The following is a 20,639-nucleotide window of genomic DNA, read 5'->3' as shown; positions in this document are numbered from 1 at the left end:
CACCCCCGTTTTTTGAGATTGAGATATAAATACTGTTAAATAGGGCCTGCGCTGTGCGTTACTATAGTGTATGTAGTGTACCCTGATTCCCCACCTATGCTGAGAAATACATTACCAAAGTCGCTGTTTTCGCCTGTCAATCAGGCTGGTCTGGTCAGGTGGGCGTGGTGACATCGCTCTTTTCTTCCCCAGCTTTCCGTTGGTGGCGTAGTGGTGTGCGCATGTCCAAGTTCCGAATCCCTGCACGAACGTGAAGAAACAGCGCAGATCGCGCGCTGTTTCTTCACGTTCGCGCAGGGAATTCGGAACTTGGAAAAAAAAACGGCGACTTTGGTAATGTATTTCTCAGCATAGGTGGGGAATCGGTACACTACATACACTATAGTAACGCACAGCGCAGGCCCTATTTAACAGTATTTATATCTTAATCTCAAAAAACGGGGGTGACAGGTTCCCTTTAAGTACCAAATTGGCTGTCACTAAGGGGTTAATTAGAATCACCTGGAAAACTAATTATCACATATTTTTGATTTCAGTAATCCATTGAGCCCTGAGACACAATACCATCCACGAGTTTAGTTGAAAAACAAAACATATAAATCTTTGACACTTAAATCCAATTTGCATAATAATTTGGAACACGGTGTATACATCTATCTATAGATATACATATATCTATCTATAGATCTATCTATCTATAGATCTATCTATCGATAGATCTATCTAGCTGTGTGTGTAAACATTATTCTTCAATGGAGTATGTAAATGAAGAGGTTGGACAAGAAATGACATTACAATTCTTTTTTTTTTGTTCAATAATAGATCTTTATTTAGCTTTCAAAAATGCATACAAATCTGTATGAAAAAAACGCATCAAAAATGCATCAAATCCACACAAAAAGCGCACCAAAAACGCGTGGATTTTTGGCTGCGTTTTCCAGCAAGAGATGCAGATTCTGTGTGGAAATATCCGCGGGCAAATCCGCAACGTGTGCACATAGCCTTAAGGTACTGTCAACCATAACGATATCGTTAACGATATTGTTGCTTTTTGTGACGTAGCAACGATATCGTTAACGAAATCGTTATGCGTGACAGCGACCAACAATCAGGCCCCTGCTGGGAGATCGTTGGTCGCTGGGGAATGATCAGGACTTTATTTTGGTCGCTGATCTCCCGCTGACATCGCTGAATCGGCGTGTGTGACGCCGATCCAGCGATGTGTTCACTGGTAACCAGGGTAAATATCGGGTTACTAAGCGCAGGGCCGCGCCTAGTAACCCGATGTTTACCCTGGTTACCATTGTAAATGTAAAAAAAAAAAAACACTACATACTTACATTCCGGTGTCTGGTCACGTCCCTCGCCTTCAGCTTCCCGCACTGACTGTGAGCGCCGGCCGGCTGTAAAGCAGAGCACAGCGGTGACGTCACCGCTCTGCTTTACGGCCGGCCGGCGCGCCGCTCACAGTCAGTGCGGGAAGCTGAAGGCGAGGGACGTGACCAGACACCGGAATGTAAGTATGTAGTGTTTTTTTTTTACATCTACAATGGTAACCAGGGTAAACATCGGGTTGCTAAGCGTGGCCCTGCGCTTAGTAACCCGATGTTTACCCTGGTTACCCGGGGACTTCGGCATCGTTGGTCGCTGGAGAGCTGTCTGTGTGACAGCTCTCCAGCGACCAAACAGCGACGCTGCAGCGATCGGCATCGTTGTCTATATCACTGCAGCGTCGCTTAATGTGACGGTACCTTTAGACTATGAATACTTAGGATTAACCCTTTTTTCTTGGGTAGTGCATTTGAGAGAACTGATGCAACATGTGAGAAGTCTTGGAGACCGGAGTGGGAGAGTCAGATTATATTGGATGTTCGTTTTCAGCTATTAGTGGAACTGAGGCAATGGATTTGGTGGTAGATAGAGATACGAGGGGAGATCTACAGCTGTGGAGAGCTTTGTGGGTGAGAGTGGTAAGTTTATTTTGTACTTTGTAGCAGGTGTGCAACCAGTTCAATGACTGTCCCAGGGTGGAGGCATCAGTGTAGCAGCAGGACCGAAATGCGACCCTGGCTGCTGCACTCAGGATAAATTGAAGAAGGGAGAGGTTAGTAAGAACAAGACAATTAGTGCAGGTTACAGTAGTCCAATTTACTGTAAGCAGTTTGGATACAGGCTTATTAACACCAGCACATTCTAAGAATGTTTATCAAAGGTAATGGAAAAGTGATTGACACAAGAGGCCATGTGAGAGAGAGTACAATTGTGGCTTCATAACTATGACATTTGGCCTGACAACTTTGATTTTCAATAAATTTTATGCCACAAAATTTGAGTAAATACAATTAACAATTTCCACAATTTTTGTATGCAAATTCTCTTCAGAGAAAAAGAGGACTTGAACTCTATAGTGCCTGTTGGAAGAGGCTATTTGCATATTAAATTTCCCAGAGGAGCATTGCACGGCGAATAAGCCTCCTTACCTTGACAAGCCAGATCTGGTATGTCACTCTCCACAAGGAAAAACCTTACCACTATTTTTCCAGGACGTCCCTCCTGACAGCACCCTGGAGGACGTCCTCCTCCCCCTTGCTGGGACAGGAAACACACGAGAGTTCAAAAGGGCATGTCCCACCCCTAATCCTCAGTGTTTTTCCTGTCCCTGCAAGGGACGCACGAGAGAAGCTGCGCTAGCTTACCGGAGTTCAGGGGGATTGTGCGGCTCGTCCAATACCCTTCCCCCTGTCAAGAGGCTCAGGGCAGGCTCAGGGGGAAGGGGGTCCCTCTGCTCCAAAGAACAGGAAGGACGAGTTCCTGTTGCGGCCGCTCCTCCCGGGGGGAGGCTCTCGGCCGCGATGCGGTTCCATGCGGCGCAACATCCAGAGCGGTGTGGCGTCTGGCACGGCGTCTTCTAACGGAAGTCCCGGGGAAAAGCATCACTTCCGGCGGTGACGAGGTAAAGTGCGGGGAGAGTGTGTGCGCTCCAGCGTGGGACGCACAAGCAGCCAAATCGCTCCTAATCCAGCGTGGACGCTGCGGGGACCTGCTGCCAGGATCGTCATGGAAGGCACACCAGCGGAGGAAGGGGATAAGGGAACCCCCGCTGCCCCCCCTGCTCAAGTTAAGAAGTCCGGCAAATCATCTGGGAAAACCTATAGATGCCCTATATGCAACGTAAAGCTCCCGGACACTCATGCTAAAACCTTGTGTGCAGACTGCACTTCCAAGGTTATGAGGGATGAAAAGCCGACACTTCTTTCAGAGATGAGGTCCCTAATACGGGAAGAAGTTCAGGCTTCTTTGTCCAGTATTGTGGAGAGGTCCAGCCCGGTTCCCAGCCGCAAGAGAGCCAGACGGGAACGAGACATAAGAGAGCCAGAGTATAGCTCTGAGGACCTGTCTGCCTCCGATAACTTCACCTCAGAAGAGGAAGGGGAACTTTCTTCAGGGAGTCAGGACCACCAGAGAAAATACCTCTTCCAGGCTAAGGATACAAATGAACTTGTGCAGGCGGTGCGGAGCACGATGCAGATTGAGGAGACATCTAAGCCTCAATCCAGGCTGTACCTGATGTTTGGGGGACTTATGTCACATAGGCAGACGGTCTTCCCAGTTAGCGAGCATATCAAGGCCATGATACTGGAGGAGTGGAAGGAGGCAGAACGTCGGCTGGTTTTGACTAAGGACTTCAAAGCTCGCTTACCTTTCGAGCCAGAAGAAGTCAAACTTTGGGAGGAGATCCCCAAAGTAGATGTTCCTGTGGCAAAGGTTGTTAAAAAGACAGCCATGCCATTTGAGGACTCTTCAAATCTGCGCGATCCCATGGATCGGAAAGCCGACATACTGCTAAAAAGGGCTTGGGAATCTTCTGCAGCCCTAATTAAGACCAACATAGCAGCTACCTCGGTAGCTCGGTCTATGTACCTTTGGATGGGTCAATTGGAGGAACACCTATCCAATAAGACCCCCAGGGCTGATATATTAAGCTCCCTTCCTATCATGAAATCTTCCACGGCCTTCCTATCTGACATGACTGCTGAATCAGTCAGGTTTTCAGCTAGAAACGGTTCTTTATCCAATGCGGCTAGAAGGGCGGTCTGGCTAAAATCCTGGTCGGGGGATAATGCCTCAAAAACCAAATTATGCTCTATTCCTTTCTCAGGGGCGAGAGTATTCGGTCCTTCTCTAGATACTATCTTAGAGTCAGCCTCTGATAAGAAAAAAGGTTTTCCAGAGGACAAACCAAAAAAGGGCCAGTCCTTTCGGAGAGGTTTTCCCTTCAGGAGACAGTCCGATTACAAAGGGGGTAGATCCAATAGAGGATTCAGTAGAGGTTTCCGTAACCAGGGCAATAGAAACAAGAGTTTCTTCTTTAGCCCATCCTCAAAGCCTAAGACACAATGACGCCACCCTTATAGGGGGAAGGCTCCGCCACTTTGCAGAGAATTGGGCCAGAGTCACCCAAAATCAGTGGGTTCTTCGGACTGTGTCAGAAGGTTACAGCATCGAGGTTTCCTCCCCTCCTCCGGACAGATACATCGTTCCTACGATGGTCATGCAAAACTCTCCCATGATGTTAGACTTAGAGGACATGCTTTCCTCAGAGGTCATAATTCCAGTACCATCACTAGATGTAGGATGGGGTCACTACTCTTCCCTATTTTCTATAATGAAGCCTTCCGGCGACTCGCGCACAATAATAAATTTGAAACCTCTAAATGCCTGGGTCAAGTGCAAGAGGTTTCGCATGGAGTCCATAAGCTCTGCAATCCTCCTAATAGATCGGGACGCTGTGATGTGCACTCTCGACCTGAAGAGTGCCTATTATCAGGTCCCTGTTCACCCATCATCTCAGAAACTTCTGAGGTTTGCGGTGGTGCTGCCGTCCGGGACCTGTCACTACTAGTTCCAATGCCTCCCGTTCGGGCTTGCCTCAGCACCTCGTGTGTTTACAAAGCTGGTGTCGGAAATTGTCGCTTTCCTGAGAAACCAAGGGATCAAGATAGTCCCATATCTAGACGATTTTCTCCTGATCGCAAGTACACCAGAGATTCTGTCAGATCACAGGAACCGAACTGTGTCAGTGATGGAGCAGTTAGGATGGATCATAAACTGGCAGAAATACGACCTGACTCCGGAGTGCAAAAAGACCTTCCTGGGAGTATGTCTGGATTCGAGAAACAGGATATCCCTGTTACCCGAGAACAAGTTGGAGGCAATCCGGATACAGATCAGGCTTCTATTAGAACGCAGAGCATCAATAAGAATGGCCATGAAAGTACTAGGTCTGATGACGGCTTGCATACCGTGTGTAAGATGGGCTCAGTTCCATTCAAGATATCTGCAAAGGTTAATCCTTTCCAAATGGGACCATCGTCAGTCTTCTCTGGACAGTTCTTTAAGGCTGACGTATCCAGTACGAAGATCTCTACTCTGGTGGATTCAACCAGAGAAGCTAAGAGTCGGGGTGTTATGGTCTACCAATCCCTATGGTAGTGGTAACTACAGACGCCAGCGCCTGGGGCTGGGGAGCCCACCTAAAGGGCAGGATCCTACAAGGGAGGTGGCCAGCAGATGTCGTTCACAGCTCCTCCAACTTCAAAGAGTTGTATGCTGTCTGGGAGGCGTTAAGAAGGAACCGACACACCCTCAGAAATTGTCATATCAGGATACTGTCCGACAACGTTACAACGGTGTCTTTCCTGAAGCATCAGGGAGGCTCAAGACACTATCCGCTTCAGGAGCTTGCGGGAAGAATATTTCGTTGGGCAGAAAATTCGGTCCTATCCATCTCGGCAATCCACTTAGAAGGCTCGCAGAATGTCATAGCAGACTATCTGAGCAGGAGACGGGTGTTTGCAACAGAGTGGGATCTCAATCAGGAGATCTTCCAGGATCTTTGTCTTTACTGGGGAACTCCCAGTATAGACCTATTTGCAAACAGGAGGAACTCAAAGGTCTCAAGATTCTTCTCGCTGAACCCTCAAGATCTCCCAGAAGGGATAGATGCTCTGAGCCAGGAATGGACGGGACCTCTCTCTTACGCATTCCCGCCTCTAGCGCTGATTCCAGCCGTTCTCAGAAAAATCAAAGAGGATCGTGCTCGAGTCCTATTGATTGTACCATTTTGGCCGAGAAGGAGCTGGTTCTCTCTTCTGGTGGATCTGGCAATAGAGAGCCCAGTAGAGCTTCCTCTCAGGGCAGATGTAATCCACCAGGGTCCGGTGTACCACCCGAATCCAGAGAATCTCCATCTCTCTGCGTGGATCCTGAAAGGAACATCCTGAAGGCAAGAGGGCTGTCGGATCAAGTGATAGCTACTATAAAATCCAGCAGAAAGCCAGTCACATCGGCAATTTATTTGAACATCTGGAAACGTTTCCGTCTGGAGGGTGGCAGGTCTGAGGTTACGGCAGGCGCTCCCGACTTACCCAGAATTTTAGATTTCCTGCAGGCTGGGTTTGACAAAGGTCTCAATCCAAGCACTTTGAAAGTGCAGATCCCGGCACTTAGCTCTTTTTTCGACTATCCCCTAGCATCCCACCCGTGGATAGTTAGATTTATCAGAGCCACCCAGAGGTTGCGCCCTACCATTAGACAAATGTCGCCGTCCTGGGACCTTAATCTGGTCCTCAAATTCCTTTGTAAAAATGTTTACGCCTCGGCCGATAGTATGCCCATTCCAGTCCTCACTCGTAAAACAGCATTTTTAGTGGCAATTACTACGGCTAAGAGGGTGGGGGAGATTCAGGCCCTGTGCACTAGGGACCCTTACCTTCAGATTAGAGAAGATAGTCTAATCCTTAGATTGGATCCCTCCTTTATTCCAAAGGTGGGATCGGTTAAAAACAGAAATCAGGAAATTGTGTTACCATCCTTCTGTAATAACCCGGCTAACAAAAAAGAAAAAGCTCTTCATTCCCTCAATGTTAGACAGGCAGTTCTAGACTACCTAGCAGCCACCAACTCGTGGCGTATTGACCCAAATTTGTTTGTTTTATTTGGAGGGAAGAATAAGGGAAAGAAGGCCTCTATTGCTTGTTGGATCACTTCGGTGATCTCTGAGGCTTATCAGTCTGAAGGGCTCCCTCCTCCAAGGGGTCTCCATGCACATTCTACTCGAGGGATAGCTACTTCTTGGGCTGAGAGAGCAGGTGCCTCTCTTGAACAGATCTGTAAAGCAGCAACTTGGGCTAGTGCTAATACATTCTGTAGACACTATAAGCTTGATGTTCTGTCTGGTCAACATACTGCATTTGGGAGAAAGGTTCTCCAGGCGGTAATCCCACCCTAAGGAGGTGCTTTGGTACTCTCCAGGGTGCTGTCAGGAGGGACGTTCTGGAAAATAGGTATTAAGCTTACCGTTAATTATGTTTCCAGGAGTCCATACTGACAGCACTGGTAGTTCCCTCCCTGGTAATATTGTTATCCTCTATGTAAGAAAGCCTGACATGAGATGTATTATGTTTCTGGCATAAATGTATTGCATATTATATTTGACATATGAGGAAATATGTTTCTGACAAGTTGATGAATATATTTATTTTCTATTAAAGTCTTTTCTGCATTTTCATGAGGTGGTTCTTGTTACAACACTGAGGATTGGGGGTGGGACATACCCTTTTGAACTCTCATGTGTTTCCTGTCCCAGCAAGGGGGAGGAGGACGTCCTCCAGGGTGCTGTCAGTATGGACTCCTGGAAACATAATTAACGGTAAGCTTAATACCTATTTTTTGTAATTTAAGTATCTTTGCTCCTTTTGAGCATGAATTGTTTGTATGAACCACTTAGGCTAATTTCACACTAGCGTTTTGCTGAGCTGCGGAGGGCTGCAGACTTCTCTTTGTGAAGCCACGCCCATGGCCGCATCTCCACCGCTCAGCTCCGCCCACGTTCGCATGCGGCCTGCGAACCTATGTTTAACATTAGGTACGCAGGTCGTGCAGATGTATGTGGATGCCTCCGCATGCGTTGTTTTGATGATGCCGCGACCGGTGTCGAACGCAGCTGGTTGGAATTTCTTTTTTTTCTGCATCGTCAAAACGACGCATGCGGCGGCATCTGCACGACCTGCGTACCTAATGTTAAAGATAGGTACGTAGGCCGCATGCGATGGAGGTGCGGCCATGGGCGTGGCTTCACGGAGGAAATCCGCAGCTCAGCAAAATGCAAGTGTGAAACTAGTTTAAGTGGTTCATCCAAACAACTCATGCTCAAAAGGACCAAAGATACTTAAATGGCTTACAATCGTAGTTTATTCAGCGCACTAGCGATATGTCTACTTTCTACGACTATGATCAGCATCTCTGCAGGGTTTTTTTTTTGGAAAGCAGAGGTTGTTGTGTCCTTAGGGTAACATTTGCTTATTGTCTGTGGATTCATGTGGCATCTTTGGTTTCCAGGAGCCGCTGAGTGTGTAGGTTGGGATTGTCCCATTTATTGTCAGCTGGTTTTAGTAATGGTGTTCATCAACATCACATGTTTTACAATCTTTCAGCAAACTTCCTGCCTCATTTTCCTGCAGAGAGTCATTGAATGAGCGTCGTTGTTTCCTTTTTGTGACTGTCATATGGAAAAATTTGCAGAAGGAAGCTTTGACGATCAGTGCTTATTCTGAGACCAGAATACGTAGGCAAATCAAGCAGAATCTTTTCTGCCCGGCTGATTTATATAGAGCAATGTATGTAATACTACTGGCCTTTCCTTTTTTGGCTAGGATTATAAGGTTGTGTTAGCACCTCTGGGATATGTTTTCTGGATTGTATATATTGGAATGGTGATAAATAGTTTGGTAACTATTCTAAAGGTAAGGTTTGGCCGGTTTTCATCTAGCAAAACAGACGTGGCACATCTTATACAAATACTTGTAACTTTGGAGAATCTGTCAAGACAGAATTCCATTATAAGTGAGCACATCTCCACCATGTGGTGCAGCTTGCCCCAGGAACAAAATTACAATTTATTCCAAAACCCATGGGCTATATTCCGAGAAAGCCTTTTATAAAGTGTTATGCAAATTAAGAGCTCTTTGCCCGATAGACAGGTCTGTGTGGACCGAAACATGTTCTCTGTCAATTTGGCTTGCTCTGGTCCTTCTTACTTGGGTTACAGTCTAGGCACAGAAAAGATTTAATCTGGAGCAGGCTAAAGTCCTGCTGCTGTGCTTATGATGAGACTGAGACCGTGTGTCGATGTGATGAGCCTGAGACCGTGTGTGGATATGATGAGGCAGAGACCGTGTGCACATGTGATGAGGCTGAGGCAGTGTGCGCATGTGATGAGGCTGAGATGGTGTGCGCATGTGATGAGGCTGAGGCAGTGTGCGCATGTGATGAGGCTGAGGCGGCGTGCGCATGTGATGAGGCTGAGGCGGCGTGCGCGTGTGATGAGGCTGAGACGGCGTGCGCGTGTGATTAGGCTGAGACGGCGTGTGCATGTGATGAGGCTGAGGCGGCGTGCGCATGTGATGAGACTGAGGCGGCGTGCGCATGTGATGAGACTGAGGCAGTATGCGCATGTGATGAGGCCGAATCGGCGTGCGCATGTGATGAGACTGAGGCAGTATGCGCATGTGATGAGGCCGAATCGGCGTGCGCATGTGATGAGGCTGAGGCGGCGTGCGCATGTGATGAGGCTGAGGCGGCGTGCGCATGTGATGAGGCTGAGGCGGCGTGCGCATGTGATGAGGCTGAGGCGGCGTGCGCATGTGATGAGGCTGAGGCGGCGTGCGCATGTGATGAGGCTGAGGCGGCGTGCGCATGTGATGAGGCTGAGGCGGCGTGCGCATGTGATGAGGCTGAGGCGGCGTGCGCATGTGATGAGGCTGAGGCGGCGTGCGCATGTGATGAGGCTGAGGCGGCGTGCGCATGTGATGAGGCTGAGGCGGCGTGCGCATGTGATGAGGCTGAGGCGGCGTGCGTATGTGATGAGGCTGAGGCGGCGTGCGCATGTGATGAGGCTGAGGCGGCGTGCGCATGTGATGAGGCTGAGGCGGCCTGCGCATGTGATGAGGCTGAGGCGGCGTGCGCATGTGATGAGGCTGAGGCGGCGTGCGCATGTGATGAGGCTGAGGCGGCGTGCGCATGTGATGAGGCGGAGGCGGCCTGCGCATGTGATGAGGCTGAGGCGGCCTGCGCATGTGATGAGGCTGAGGCGGCCTGCGCATGTGATGAGGCTGAGGCGGCCTGCGCATGTGATGAGGCTGAGGCGGCCTGCGCATGTGATGAGGCTGAGGCGGCCTGCGCATGTGATGAGGCTGAGGCAGTATGCATGCACAGGATTTCAGTGGAGGCTTTGGTCCAAGTGAAGGAGGTGTTATCAATCAGGGAAGCAAGGGTGGAGCAGGATATCCTCCTGACTGAGAGACAATGCTGCAGACTCTCCACAGTTCACAGAACATGTAATTTGCAAAATTTAAAGAAGGTTTTCTTGAAATTTAGTCCATGGATTTTAAAACAAAAGATATGAACCTTGTCATGACAAGAGATGGAGATGTGATAAAATGATACTCTCATTTTGGGCCTGACAGATTTTAAGGAGTCGTCTGTATTGTGCCTGGTGGTATGACTACCACCCGGTCTTGCTTATTTCTAAGCTGCTATGGCTCCTGTCCCTCTCCATTTTTCTCTCCTTCAGTATACCATCAATTATCTTTTCTCTTCATCCATAACTTTGTACGTTCAGCTCCTTTCTCAGTAGCTATAGTTGTCCGTATGATTGCCTATTTCCCCATCTCTCCTTCATTTCTGTGGAGTCAAGTAAAAATGTTTGTCAAAACTTCAAACATTTGACATCAATATTCACATCTATAATATAACGGTCGGAGCGTCACTCTGTCCAAAGCCTTTATAGACTGCGCAAGCGCGATGCACCTGCGCATCCGGGACCCCAAAGACAGAGTGACGCAGCCGGGGACCCGCACAACAACTTCCTTATCCTCCCCCAATATACCGGCCATGGGGGCTCCGTGCTCCCCTGCATACCCGCAACATACCGGTCATGGGGGCTCCTCACACCCCAGTATCCTTCCCAATATACCGGCCATGGGGGCTCCGTGCTCTGCAGCTCAGGTCAGGGTAGATGTAGATCCCAGCGAAGCTCCAGGACCTTCGATGATGTCACCACCATGTGACCAGTGACGAGTGTGGGCGGAGTGAGCCCTCCGTTGTGCTGGCTTCAAGGGTACTGTATCTAATATAGCCACACTCAGGCTGTAAGTATAGCCGCACTCAGGCAGTACAGGCAGGCACACTCAGTATAGCCACACTCAGTACAGCCGCACTCAGGCAGTATAGCCGCACTCAGTACAGCCGCACTCATGCAGTATAGCCGCACTCAGTACAGCCGCACTCAGGCAGTATAGCCACACTCAGTACAGCCACACTCAGGCAGTTTAGCCGCACTCAGTACAGCCGCACTCAGGCGGTACAGCCACAGTCAGTATAGCCGCATTCAGTACAGGCATGCTCAATATAGCTGCGCTCAGTAAAGCCGCACTCAGGCAGTACAGCCACACTTAGTATAGCCACACTCATTACATATGGTAAGGGGGCACCACGGACAATTAATACTGGACTGGGATCCAACCCTGACCTGAGTACACAAGCATATAAAGAAGAAAGAACAAGCACAGGCCATACACGGGGATCACCAGACAGCAAGGAAATGTGCAAAACACAGCTTTTATTTAAGGTATAACACAGGACAAAAAACATTAAACACATCTAAAAACCATAGAAAAACAGTAGCCTAAAATAAGGCATGTGCCTGTATACAAATACAGGGGGAACAAAAGGGTACGGAAGGATATGTATATTCCTCAGACTCGCTAGGGTACTCGCTTGTCTTTGTGCCTGTTATTTACATTGGGCTACTATGCCCGCTACATTCTGGGGGAACTTTGGTACGCAAATGGGGTGCTTTGGTATTTTGTTTTTTCTGAGCACCACACTATGTGCCTGTCTTGGTATTATCCAGGATTAGGACTTAGAGCTTGCCTTGTTACACACCACTGAGGATAGCATGTGTGTTTGGGTCCATGTGGTATGCCGCATTTATTTAAGGAGTGGGGGTATTTGGATATGTGTCTCATTATATCTGTACGCTATCATTTGTGATACCATATTTTTGGTTCCTAAGCAGTTCAGGTTTTACAACCGGTATTTTCCAGAGTGGTTTTCACCTATTTACCTCATGTCTCCTATGCTTTATATGTTATTCATTTGACTCATTTGTGTTCTTATGTATGATATGTGTATCAAGATATATGCTGTCCATATAGGAGTCTGAGGAATATACATATCCTTCCGTACCCTTTTGTTCCCCCTGTATTTGTATACAGGCACATGCCTTATTTTAGGCTACTGTTTTTCTATGGTTTTTAGATGTTTTTAATGTTTTTTGTCCTGTGTTATACCTTAAATAAAAGCTGTGTTTTGCACATTTCCTTGCTGTCTGGTGATCCCCGTGTATGGCCTGTGCTTGTTCTTTCTTCTTTATAGCCACACTCATGCAGTACAGCCGCGCTCAGTACAGCCGCACTCAGTATAGCCGCACTCTGGCAGTACAGCCAAGCTCAGTATAGCTGCACTCAGGCAGTACAGCCCCGTTCAGTATAGCCACACTCACTATAGTCGCACTCAGGTAGTACAGCCGCGCTCAGTATAGCCGCACTCAGACAGTACATTCAAGCTCAGTATAGCCGCACTCAGGCGGTACAGCCACACTCAGTATAGCCGCACTCAGTATAGCCACACTCGGGCAGTACAGCCGTTCTCAGTATAGCCGCACTCAGGCAGTACAGCCACACTTAGTATAGCCGCACTCATGCAGTACAGCCGCTTTCAGTATAGCTGCACTCAGGCAGTACGGCCACGCTCAGTGTAGCCACACTCAGGCAGTACAGCCGCACTCAGTATAGCCGCACTCTGGCAGTACAGCCAAGCTCAGCATAGCCGCACTCAGGCAGTACAGCCCCGTTCAGTATAGCCACGCTCAGTATAGTCGCACTCAGGTAGTACAGCCGCGCTCAGTGTAGCCACACTCAGGCAGTACATCCAAGCTCAGTATAGCAGCACTCAGGCAGTATAGCCGCACTCAGGCAGTACAGCCGTACTCAGTATAGCCACACTCAGGCAGTACAGCCGTTCTCAGTATAGCCGCACTCAGGCAGTACAGCCACACTTAGTATAGCCGCACTCATGCAGTACAGCCGTTCTCAGTATAGCCGCACTCAGGCAGTACAGCCGCACTCAGTATAGCCGCACTCAGGCAGTATAGCTGCACTCAGTATAGCCGCAGTCAGGCAGTACAGCCAAGCTCAGTATAGCCGCACTCAGACAGTACAGCCCCGTTCAGTATAGCCACGCTCAGTATAGTCGCACTCAGGTAGTACAGCCGTGCTCAGTATAGCCGCACTCAGGCAGTACAGCCGCGCTCAGTATAGCCGCACTCAGGCAGTACAGCCGGGCTCAGTATAGCTGCACTCAGGCAGTACAGTCGCGCTCAGTATAGCCGCACTCAGGCAGTACAGCCAAGCTCAGTATAGCCGCACTCAGGCAGTACAGGCACGCTCTGTTTAGCCGCACTCAGGCAGTGCAGCCATGCTCAGTACAGCCACACTCTGTACAGCCGCACTCTGTACAGCCACACTCTGTACAGCCACACTCTGTACAGCCACACTCTGTACAGCCACACTCTGTACAGCCACACTCTGTACAGCCACACTCTGTACAGCCGCACTCTGTACAGCCGCACTCTGTACAGCCGCACTCTGTACAGCCGCACTCTATATAGCCGCACTCTATATAGCCACACTCAGGCAGTACAGGCACACTCAGTACAGCCGCACTCAGGCAATACAGCCGCACTCAGGCAGTACAGGAACGCCCAGTATAGCCGCACTCAGGCAGTACAGCCGCACTCAGGCAGTACAGCCATGCTCAGTACAGCCGCACTCAGTATAGCCACACTCAGGCATTGCAGGCACGCTCATTATAGCCGCACTCAGGCAGCACAGCCACACTCAGGCAGTAGAGCAGGAGACAGAGAAATGGGAGCAGAACATGACAGAATGGGGGCGCAGGATGGGAGCAGCATATGACAGAATGGGGGTGCAGGATGGGTGCAGCACATGACAGAAAGGGGCGCAGGATGGGAGCAGCACATGACCGGATGGGGCGCAGGATGAGAGCAGCACATTACAGAATGGAGGCACTGGGTAGGAGCAGCACATGACAGGATGGGGTCCAGGATGGGACCACCACATGACAGGATGGGGGTGCTGGATGGGAGCAGGGCACCAGAAGAGTGTAGCACATGACAAGATGGAGGCACAGAAAGCAGGATGAGGGCACAGGATGGGGGCTGCACATGACAGGAAGGGGCGCATGATGGGAGCAGCACATACCAGGATGGAGACCATATACCAATATAAATGCTCGCCACCCGGGCGTAGAACGGGTTCAATAGCTAGTATAGTATACACCACTATGTAGTAATGAATGCAAAAATAAAAAAGGGGCGATGGGAAGAAATAAGCCGAAAAGGGTACAATAATGAATATTTATTACAATTATTTATATAGCATAATTAAATCCATGGAGCTCTACATGTGAAAAGGATTACAGGAGTAAAAATCACTGTCAGACTGGTACAAAGGGGTAGAAGTCTCTGCCCTCACGGGTTTACAACCTACAGGGTAATGGGAAAGGAAACGGTGAGTCGGGGGTAACCGCGGGATTATTGAAGGCTGTTGGCTTTCCTGAAGAGATGAGTTTTCAGGTAATCTGCAGCTTCTAAATGTGGTTGACAATCGGGCCGTGCTGAAGCTCTGTTTTCCAGTGATAGGAGTTTGGGTGATGATGTACTACAGAAGAGGAGAGAAAGACGTTTTGTGAGGACCAGAGATTGTGTGCGGGGAGGGATCAGGATATTAGATCAAAGATGCGGGAGACAGATGATGGATGCCTTGTATAAGTCATTATTAGTCTTTAAAACTGGATTTGTGGAGAATTAGAAGCCAGTGAAGAGATTGGTATATGAGAGAGGCAGAGGCGCAGTGAGGGGAGAATGAAGATCTGTGGTTAGTTCGCCAAGATTTTTGGAACAATCTCCTTGCTGAGTTTCTTCAAAACCTATGTGTTAGTGCTCATTAACTTGTCTGATACACAAAAACAAGATGCAAGATTTATCAGTTCGGTTGGCGTGTAAGTTTTTACCATCAACGTTTGGCCAGAGTTTTTAGTTTTTTTTTTTTTTCGTATTAAAAATGGAAATGGAAGTTACTCTTAATTATCTTTAGCCAGGTTTCTGATCTTGTGTGGACCACTTTATCCACAACCTGATGTGGGAAAAGCCTTGTGGTCTATGGTGGGTACTGGTTCCGTTTTCACAAATAGAACTCATTTTTAATATAGACCTTATCATATTTCTTCCACCCCTTCTAAGAGTCATGGTTGTTTATTTTGTTGTATCCCAACCTGTATTAGGCATAGAGCTCTAGAAAACCGAGTACTGGAAAACAGAAAAAAAAATAGAATGTGGGGAAATAGTGAAAAAATGTAATTCAGCCATTGTTTTGTGGGTTTCGTTTCTAAGGTATTCATTTTTCAATAAAAATGACTTGGCAATATGGTTTTGTAGGTAGTATTATTGTGGGGATATCATACTTGAGTACATTTTTTTTGTTTTGTTTTTAGTCTGTCACCATTTTTGAAGGATTATAACATTTTATCACTTTCAAATCGACTTAACTGTATGAAAGCTTGTTTTATGCATGACGAGCTTTAGATTCTATTGACATTCTTTAGGGGTAGATACATTTTTATTTAGTTTTTAACTCATTTCTTGCTGTTGGAGGTGCTGTGACTTAAAAAAAAAATACTTTTTTTATACAGTTTGTTATATAATTTTTATTAAATTTACATTTTGATTGCACTTCAACAGACTCATGTGGAATTATATACTTAACAAAAAAGTGTGAAACAACTGAAAATATGTCTTATATTCTAGGTTCTTCAAAGTAGCCACCTTTTTCTTTGATGACTGCTTTGCACACTCTCGGCATTCTCTTGATGAGTTTCAAGAGGTAGTCACCAGAAATGGTTTTCACATCACAGGTGTGCCCTGTCAGGTTTATTAAGTGGGATTTCTTGCCTTATAAATGGGGTTGGGACCATCGGTTGTTTGTGCAGAAATCTGATGGATACACAGCTGATAGTCCTACTGAATAGACTGTTGGAATTTGTATTATGGCAAAAAAAAGCAGCTAAGAAAAACGAGTGGCATCATTACTTTAGGAATTAAGGTCAGTCAGTCTGAAAAATTGGGAAAACTTTGAAAGTGTCCCAAAGTGCAGTTGCAAAATCCATCAAGCGCCGAGAATAAGCTGGATGTGAGGACTGCCCCAGGAAAGGAAGACCAAGAGTCACCTCTGCTTCTGAGGATAAGTTTATCCGAGTCACCAGCCTCAGAAATCGCAGGTTAACAGCAGCTCAGATTAGAGACCAGGTCAATACCACATAGAGTTCTAGCAGCAGACACATCTCCACAACAACTGTTAAGAGGAGACTGCGCAGCAGGCCTTCATGGTAAAATAGCTGCTATGAAACCATTGCTAAAGACAGGCTACAAGCAGAAGAGACTTGTTTGGGCTAAAGAACACAAGGAATGGACATTAGACCAGTGGAAATCTGTGCTTTGGTCTGATGAGTCCAAATTTGAGAACTTTGGTTCCAACCACTGTATCTTTGTGCGACGCAGAAAAGGTAAAAGGATGGACTCTACATGCCTGGTTCCCACCGTGAAGCATGGAGGAGGAGGTGTGATGGTGTGGGGGTGCTTTGATGGTGACACTGTTGGGGATTTATTCAAAATTGAAGGCATACTGAACCAGCATGGCTACCACAGCATCTTGCAGCGGCATGCTATTCCATCCGGTTTGTGTTTAGTTGGACCATCATTTATTTTTCAACAGGACAAGGACCCCAAACACACCTCCAGGCTGTGTAAGGGCTATTTGACCAAGGAGGAGAGTGATAGGGTACTACGCCAGAGGAACTGGCCTCCACAGTCACCAGACCTGAACCCAATCGAGATGGTTTGGGGTGAGCTGGACCACAGAGTGAAGGCAAAAGGGCCAACAAGTGCTAAGCATCTCTGGGAACTCCTTCAAGATTGTTGGAAGACCATTCCCGGTGACTACCTCTTGAAGCTCATCAAGAGAATCCCAAGAGTGTGCAAAGAAGCCATCAAAGCAGAAGGTGGCTACTTTGAAGGACCTAGAATATAAGACGTATTTTCAATTGTTTCACACTTTTTTGTTAAGTATATAATTCCACAAGGGTTAATTGATAGTTTTGATTCCTTCTGTGTGAATTTACAATTTTCACAGTCCTGAAAATACAGAAAAATTTGGTCAGTACTGTGTATGTATATATGTATATATATATATATATATATATATATATATATATATATATATATATATATATATATATATATATATATGTGTGTATATATATATATATATGTGTGTATATATATATGTGTATATATATATATATATATATATATATACGCTATTGAACCCGTTCTACTTATATTGGTATATGGTCTCCATCCTGGTATTTGGTGCTTCCATCCTGCGCCCTAATCTTGTCACATGCTGCTACCATCTTGCGTCCCCATCCTGTCATGTGCTGCTTCCATCCTGCACCCCCATTCTGTTGTGTGGTGCTCCCATCCTGCACTCCCATGCTGTCAAGTGCTGCTCCCATCCTGCGCCCCAAAGCTGTCATGTGCTGCTCCCATCCTGCACCCCCATGCTGTCATGTGCTGCTCCTATCCTGCACCCCCATGCTGTCATGTGCTGCTCCTATCCTGCGCCTCCATTCTGCCATGTGCTGCTCCCATCCTGCGCCTCCATTCTGCCATGTGCTGCTCCCATCCTGCGCCCCATTCTGCCATGTGCTGCTCTCATCCTGCGCCCCGTTCTGTCATGTGCTGCTCCCATCCTGCGCCCCTGTTCTGTCGTATGCTCCTCCCATCCTGTGCCCCCGTTCTGTCATGTGCTCCCATCCTGCACCCCCATTCTGTAATGTGCTGCTCCCATCATATGCCCTGTACGCTGCTCCATAAAAGTTGATGGCCCCCATAAGATGCTCCATAGTATATGCCCTGTATGCTGCTCCATAAAGGTTGATAGCCCCCATAAGATGCTCCATAGTATATTCCCCGTATGCTGCTCCATAAAGGTTGATAGCCCCCATAAGATGCTCCATAGTATATGCCCTGTATGCTGCTCCATAAAGGTTGATAGCCCCCATAAGATGCTCCATAGTATATTCCCCGTATGCTGCTCCATAAAGGTTGATGGCCCCCATAAGATTTTCCTTAGGATTAAATGCCCCGTATGCTGCTGCTGCAATAAAAAAAAAAAAAAAAAAAAAAGCAAGTGTCGGGGACACCAGTGCGCTATGGGGGTCAGGTGCCGGTATTGCCGCTGGCTCAGGCCCCCGACACTTGCTATATTCACCCGTCCCCCGCTCCGCCGCAGCGCGCCGCTCCTTCTTCTGGGTGCTGTGGCTGTGACTGTTCAGTCACAGGGCGGCGCCGGCGCGCACTAATCGTGTCATCGCGCCCCCTCTGACCTGAACGTCACCGGCAGAGAATGCGGGAGACAGCGGCGTGCAGCGGTGGAACGGGGTACAGGTGAATGTAGCATACTCACCCTCCTGGCACGTCCCTGTTTCTCCATCAGAGATCGCGGTATGCATTCAGTGCTTACACATACCGCGATCTCGTCTTGGCTGCGTCACTCTATGGGGTCCAGACTGCGCAGGCGATTGCACTTGCGCAGTCTATAAAGTGGTGGGGCAGAGTGACGCTCCCAGCATTATGTATGTGTGTATATATAGATAGATTTTTTTTTCGTAGGCACTGTGACTGAAAAATCTCAACTTTTGTAATTCAATGTAATTTTTTTATTTTTCACTGCATTAGTTAAAACTTGGTCAAACAATCGCTGGCATGGAGATACTATATATGCTTACCTTTATTTTTATTTTTTTAGCAGTGGAACTTAGGTCATTAAAATTTATGCATGATATTTCTATAGCCTTTATTCATTTTTTTTTCTATAAAGGAACTTTCAACAGAATCCCACAATGTCTGTCTGCTATTTCATCCTTCTTCTCCGCTAGATTTCTAAAACTTTGTATGGACAGAACAGAATTCATTATCTTTCCCCCATCTCACTTGACTCCCCCAACAGACATATTCATTAAAGTAAATGGCTGCCCACTCTCCCCAGTCCCACAAGCTCACTGCCTTGGGGTAATCCTTGACACTGATCTCTCTTTCAAACCACATATCCAAGTCCTTTCCACTTCCTGCCGACTTCAACTCAAAAATATTTCACGGATCCGTACATTCTGTATAAATATAAATAAGCGGTGCACTTCTGCATGAATCATGAAAATGGGGTGCAAAACCTGGCCAGTAGAATGAAGTACATGACACAAAAGAAGAAAAAAATCCCCATAATCCTGTAGAATGTAAGCCCGCAATGGCAGGGTCCTCGCCCCTCTGTATCAGTCCGTCATTGTTAGTTTGTTTACTGTATGTGATATCTGTAACTTGTATGTAACCCCTTCTCATGTACAGCACCATGGTATCAATGGTGCTATATAAATAAATAATAATAATAATAATTAAAAAAAAAGAAAGAAAAAAGACTAGACCAATAACAGTATGCACACCCATGAAATATACAAGATATCAAAAACTTTTATTACACCTCAAAAGGACAAGTACATAGTAAAACCATTTAAAAAGGTGTGGATACAGAACCATAGACCGCCACCCCTGAATACATGTTACACGAATTGACAACACACATGAATAAAGTGCTTAACGTTGACTATACAATGTCTCCTGTTAGTACAGATGATTTCTCAAACCAAAAAATAGCACATATAACCATTAATGATCGTACACTGACCGACAATCAATTTGCTGAGATTCTCTATACAAAGCATGAAAATATTAAGTGTTATGTGAGCATGCTCACTATCCTGTTCTATATAGAAAAAATAGCATAAAGTATTAAATGGGCATGCTCATTACCCAAGATAGTGATAACGTAAGATGAAACTATCTAAGTATGTTCTTTGGCTGAGTGCCCGAAACCTTAACTAGGCATATACTAATTACCCCCTATAACTTAGAATAAACAGAGAGAAGTTTAAGGGTACCGTTACACTATACGATTTACCAACGATCACGACCAGCGATACGTTGGTAAGTCGTTGTGTGGTCGCTGGAGAGCTGTCATACAGACAGCTCTCCAGCGACCAACGATGCCGAGGTCCCTGGGTAACCAGGGTAAACATCGGGTTACTAAGCGCAGGGCCGCGCTTAGTAACCCGATGTTTACCCTGGTTACAAGCGAACGCATCGCTGGATCGGTGTCACACACCGATCCAGCGATGACAGCGGGAGATCCAGCGACGAAAGAAAGTTCCAAAAGATCTGCTACGACGTACGATTCTCAGCAGGGTCCCTGATCGCTGCTGCGTGTCAGACACAGCGATATCGTATGGATATCGTTGGAACGTCACGGATCGTATCGTCGTAGCGA

General features: G+C 47.1%; 2 protein-coding genes across 3 annotated transcripts in view; one reads left to right on the top strand and one right to left on the bottom strand.

The window, feature by feature from the left end:
- The window catches only part of PIKFYVE (phosphoinositide kinase, FYVE-type zinc finger containing), a 610,036-nt gene that overhangs the window by 116,972 nt on the left and 472,425 nt on the right, over positions 1–20,639 (top strand). The window lies entirely within an intron of this gene.
- On the bottom strand, positions 9,111–10,244 carry LOC138646108 (putative uncharacterized protein ENSP00000383309). The gene has a single exon (XM_069735571.1). The coding sequence runs from the start codon at positions 10,242–10,244 to the stop codon at positions 9,111–9,113; it is 1,134 nt and encodes a 377-aa protein (XP_069591672.1).

Source organism: Ranitomeya imitator, chromosome 7, assembly GCF_032444005.1.
Source record: "Ranitomeya imitator isolate aRanImi1 chromosome 7, aRanImi1.pri, whole genome shotgun sequence".
NCBI classification, from domain to species: Eukaryota; Metazoa; Chordata; class Amphibia; order Anura; family Dendrobatidae; genus Ranitomeya; species Ranitomeya imitator.
Note: the sequence above shows the minus strand (reverse complement) of the source record. Positions and strands in the feature narration are given on the sequence as shown.

Coding starts and splice junctions, on each gene's coding strand:
- LOC138646108 (XM_069735571.1), bottom strand. CDS start 10,244: ATGCGCAGGCCGCCTCAGCCTCATCACATGCGCAGGCCGCCTCAGCCT.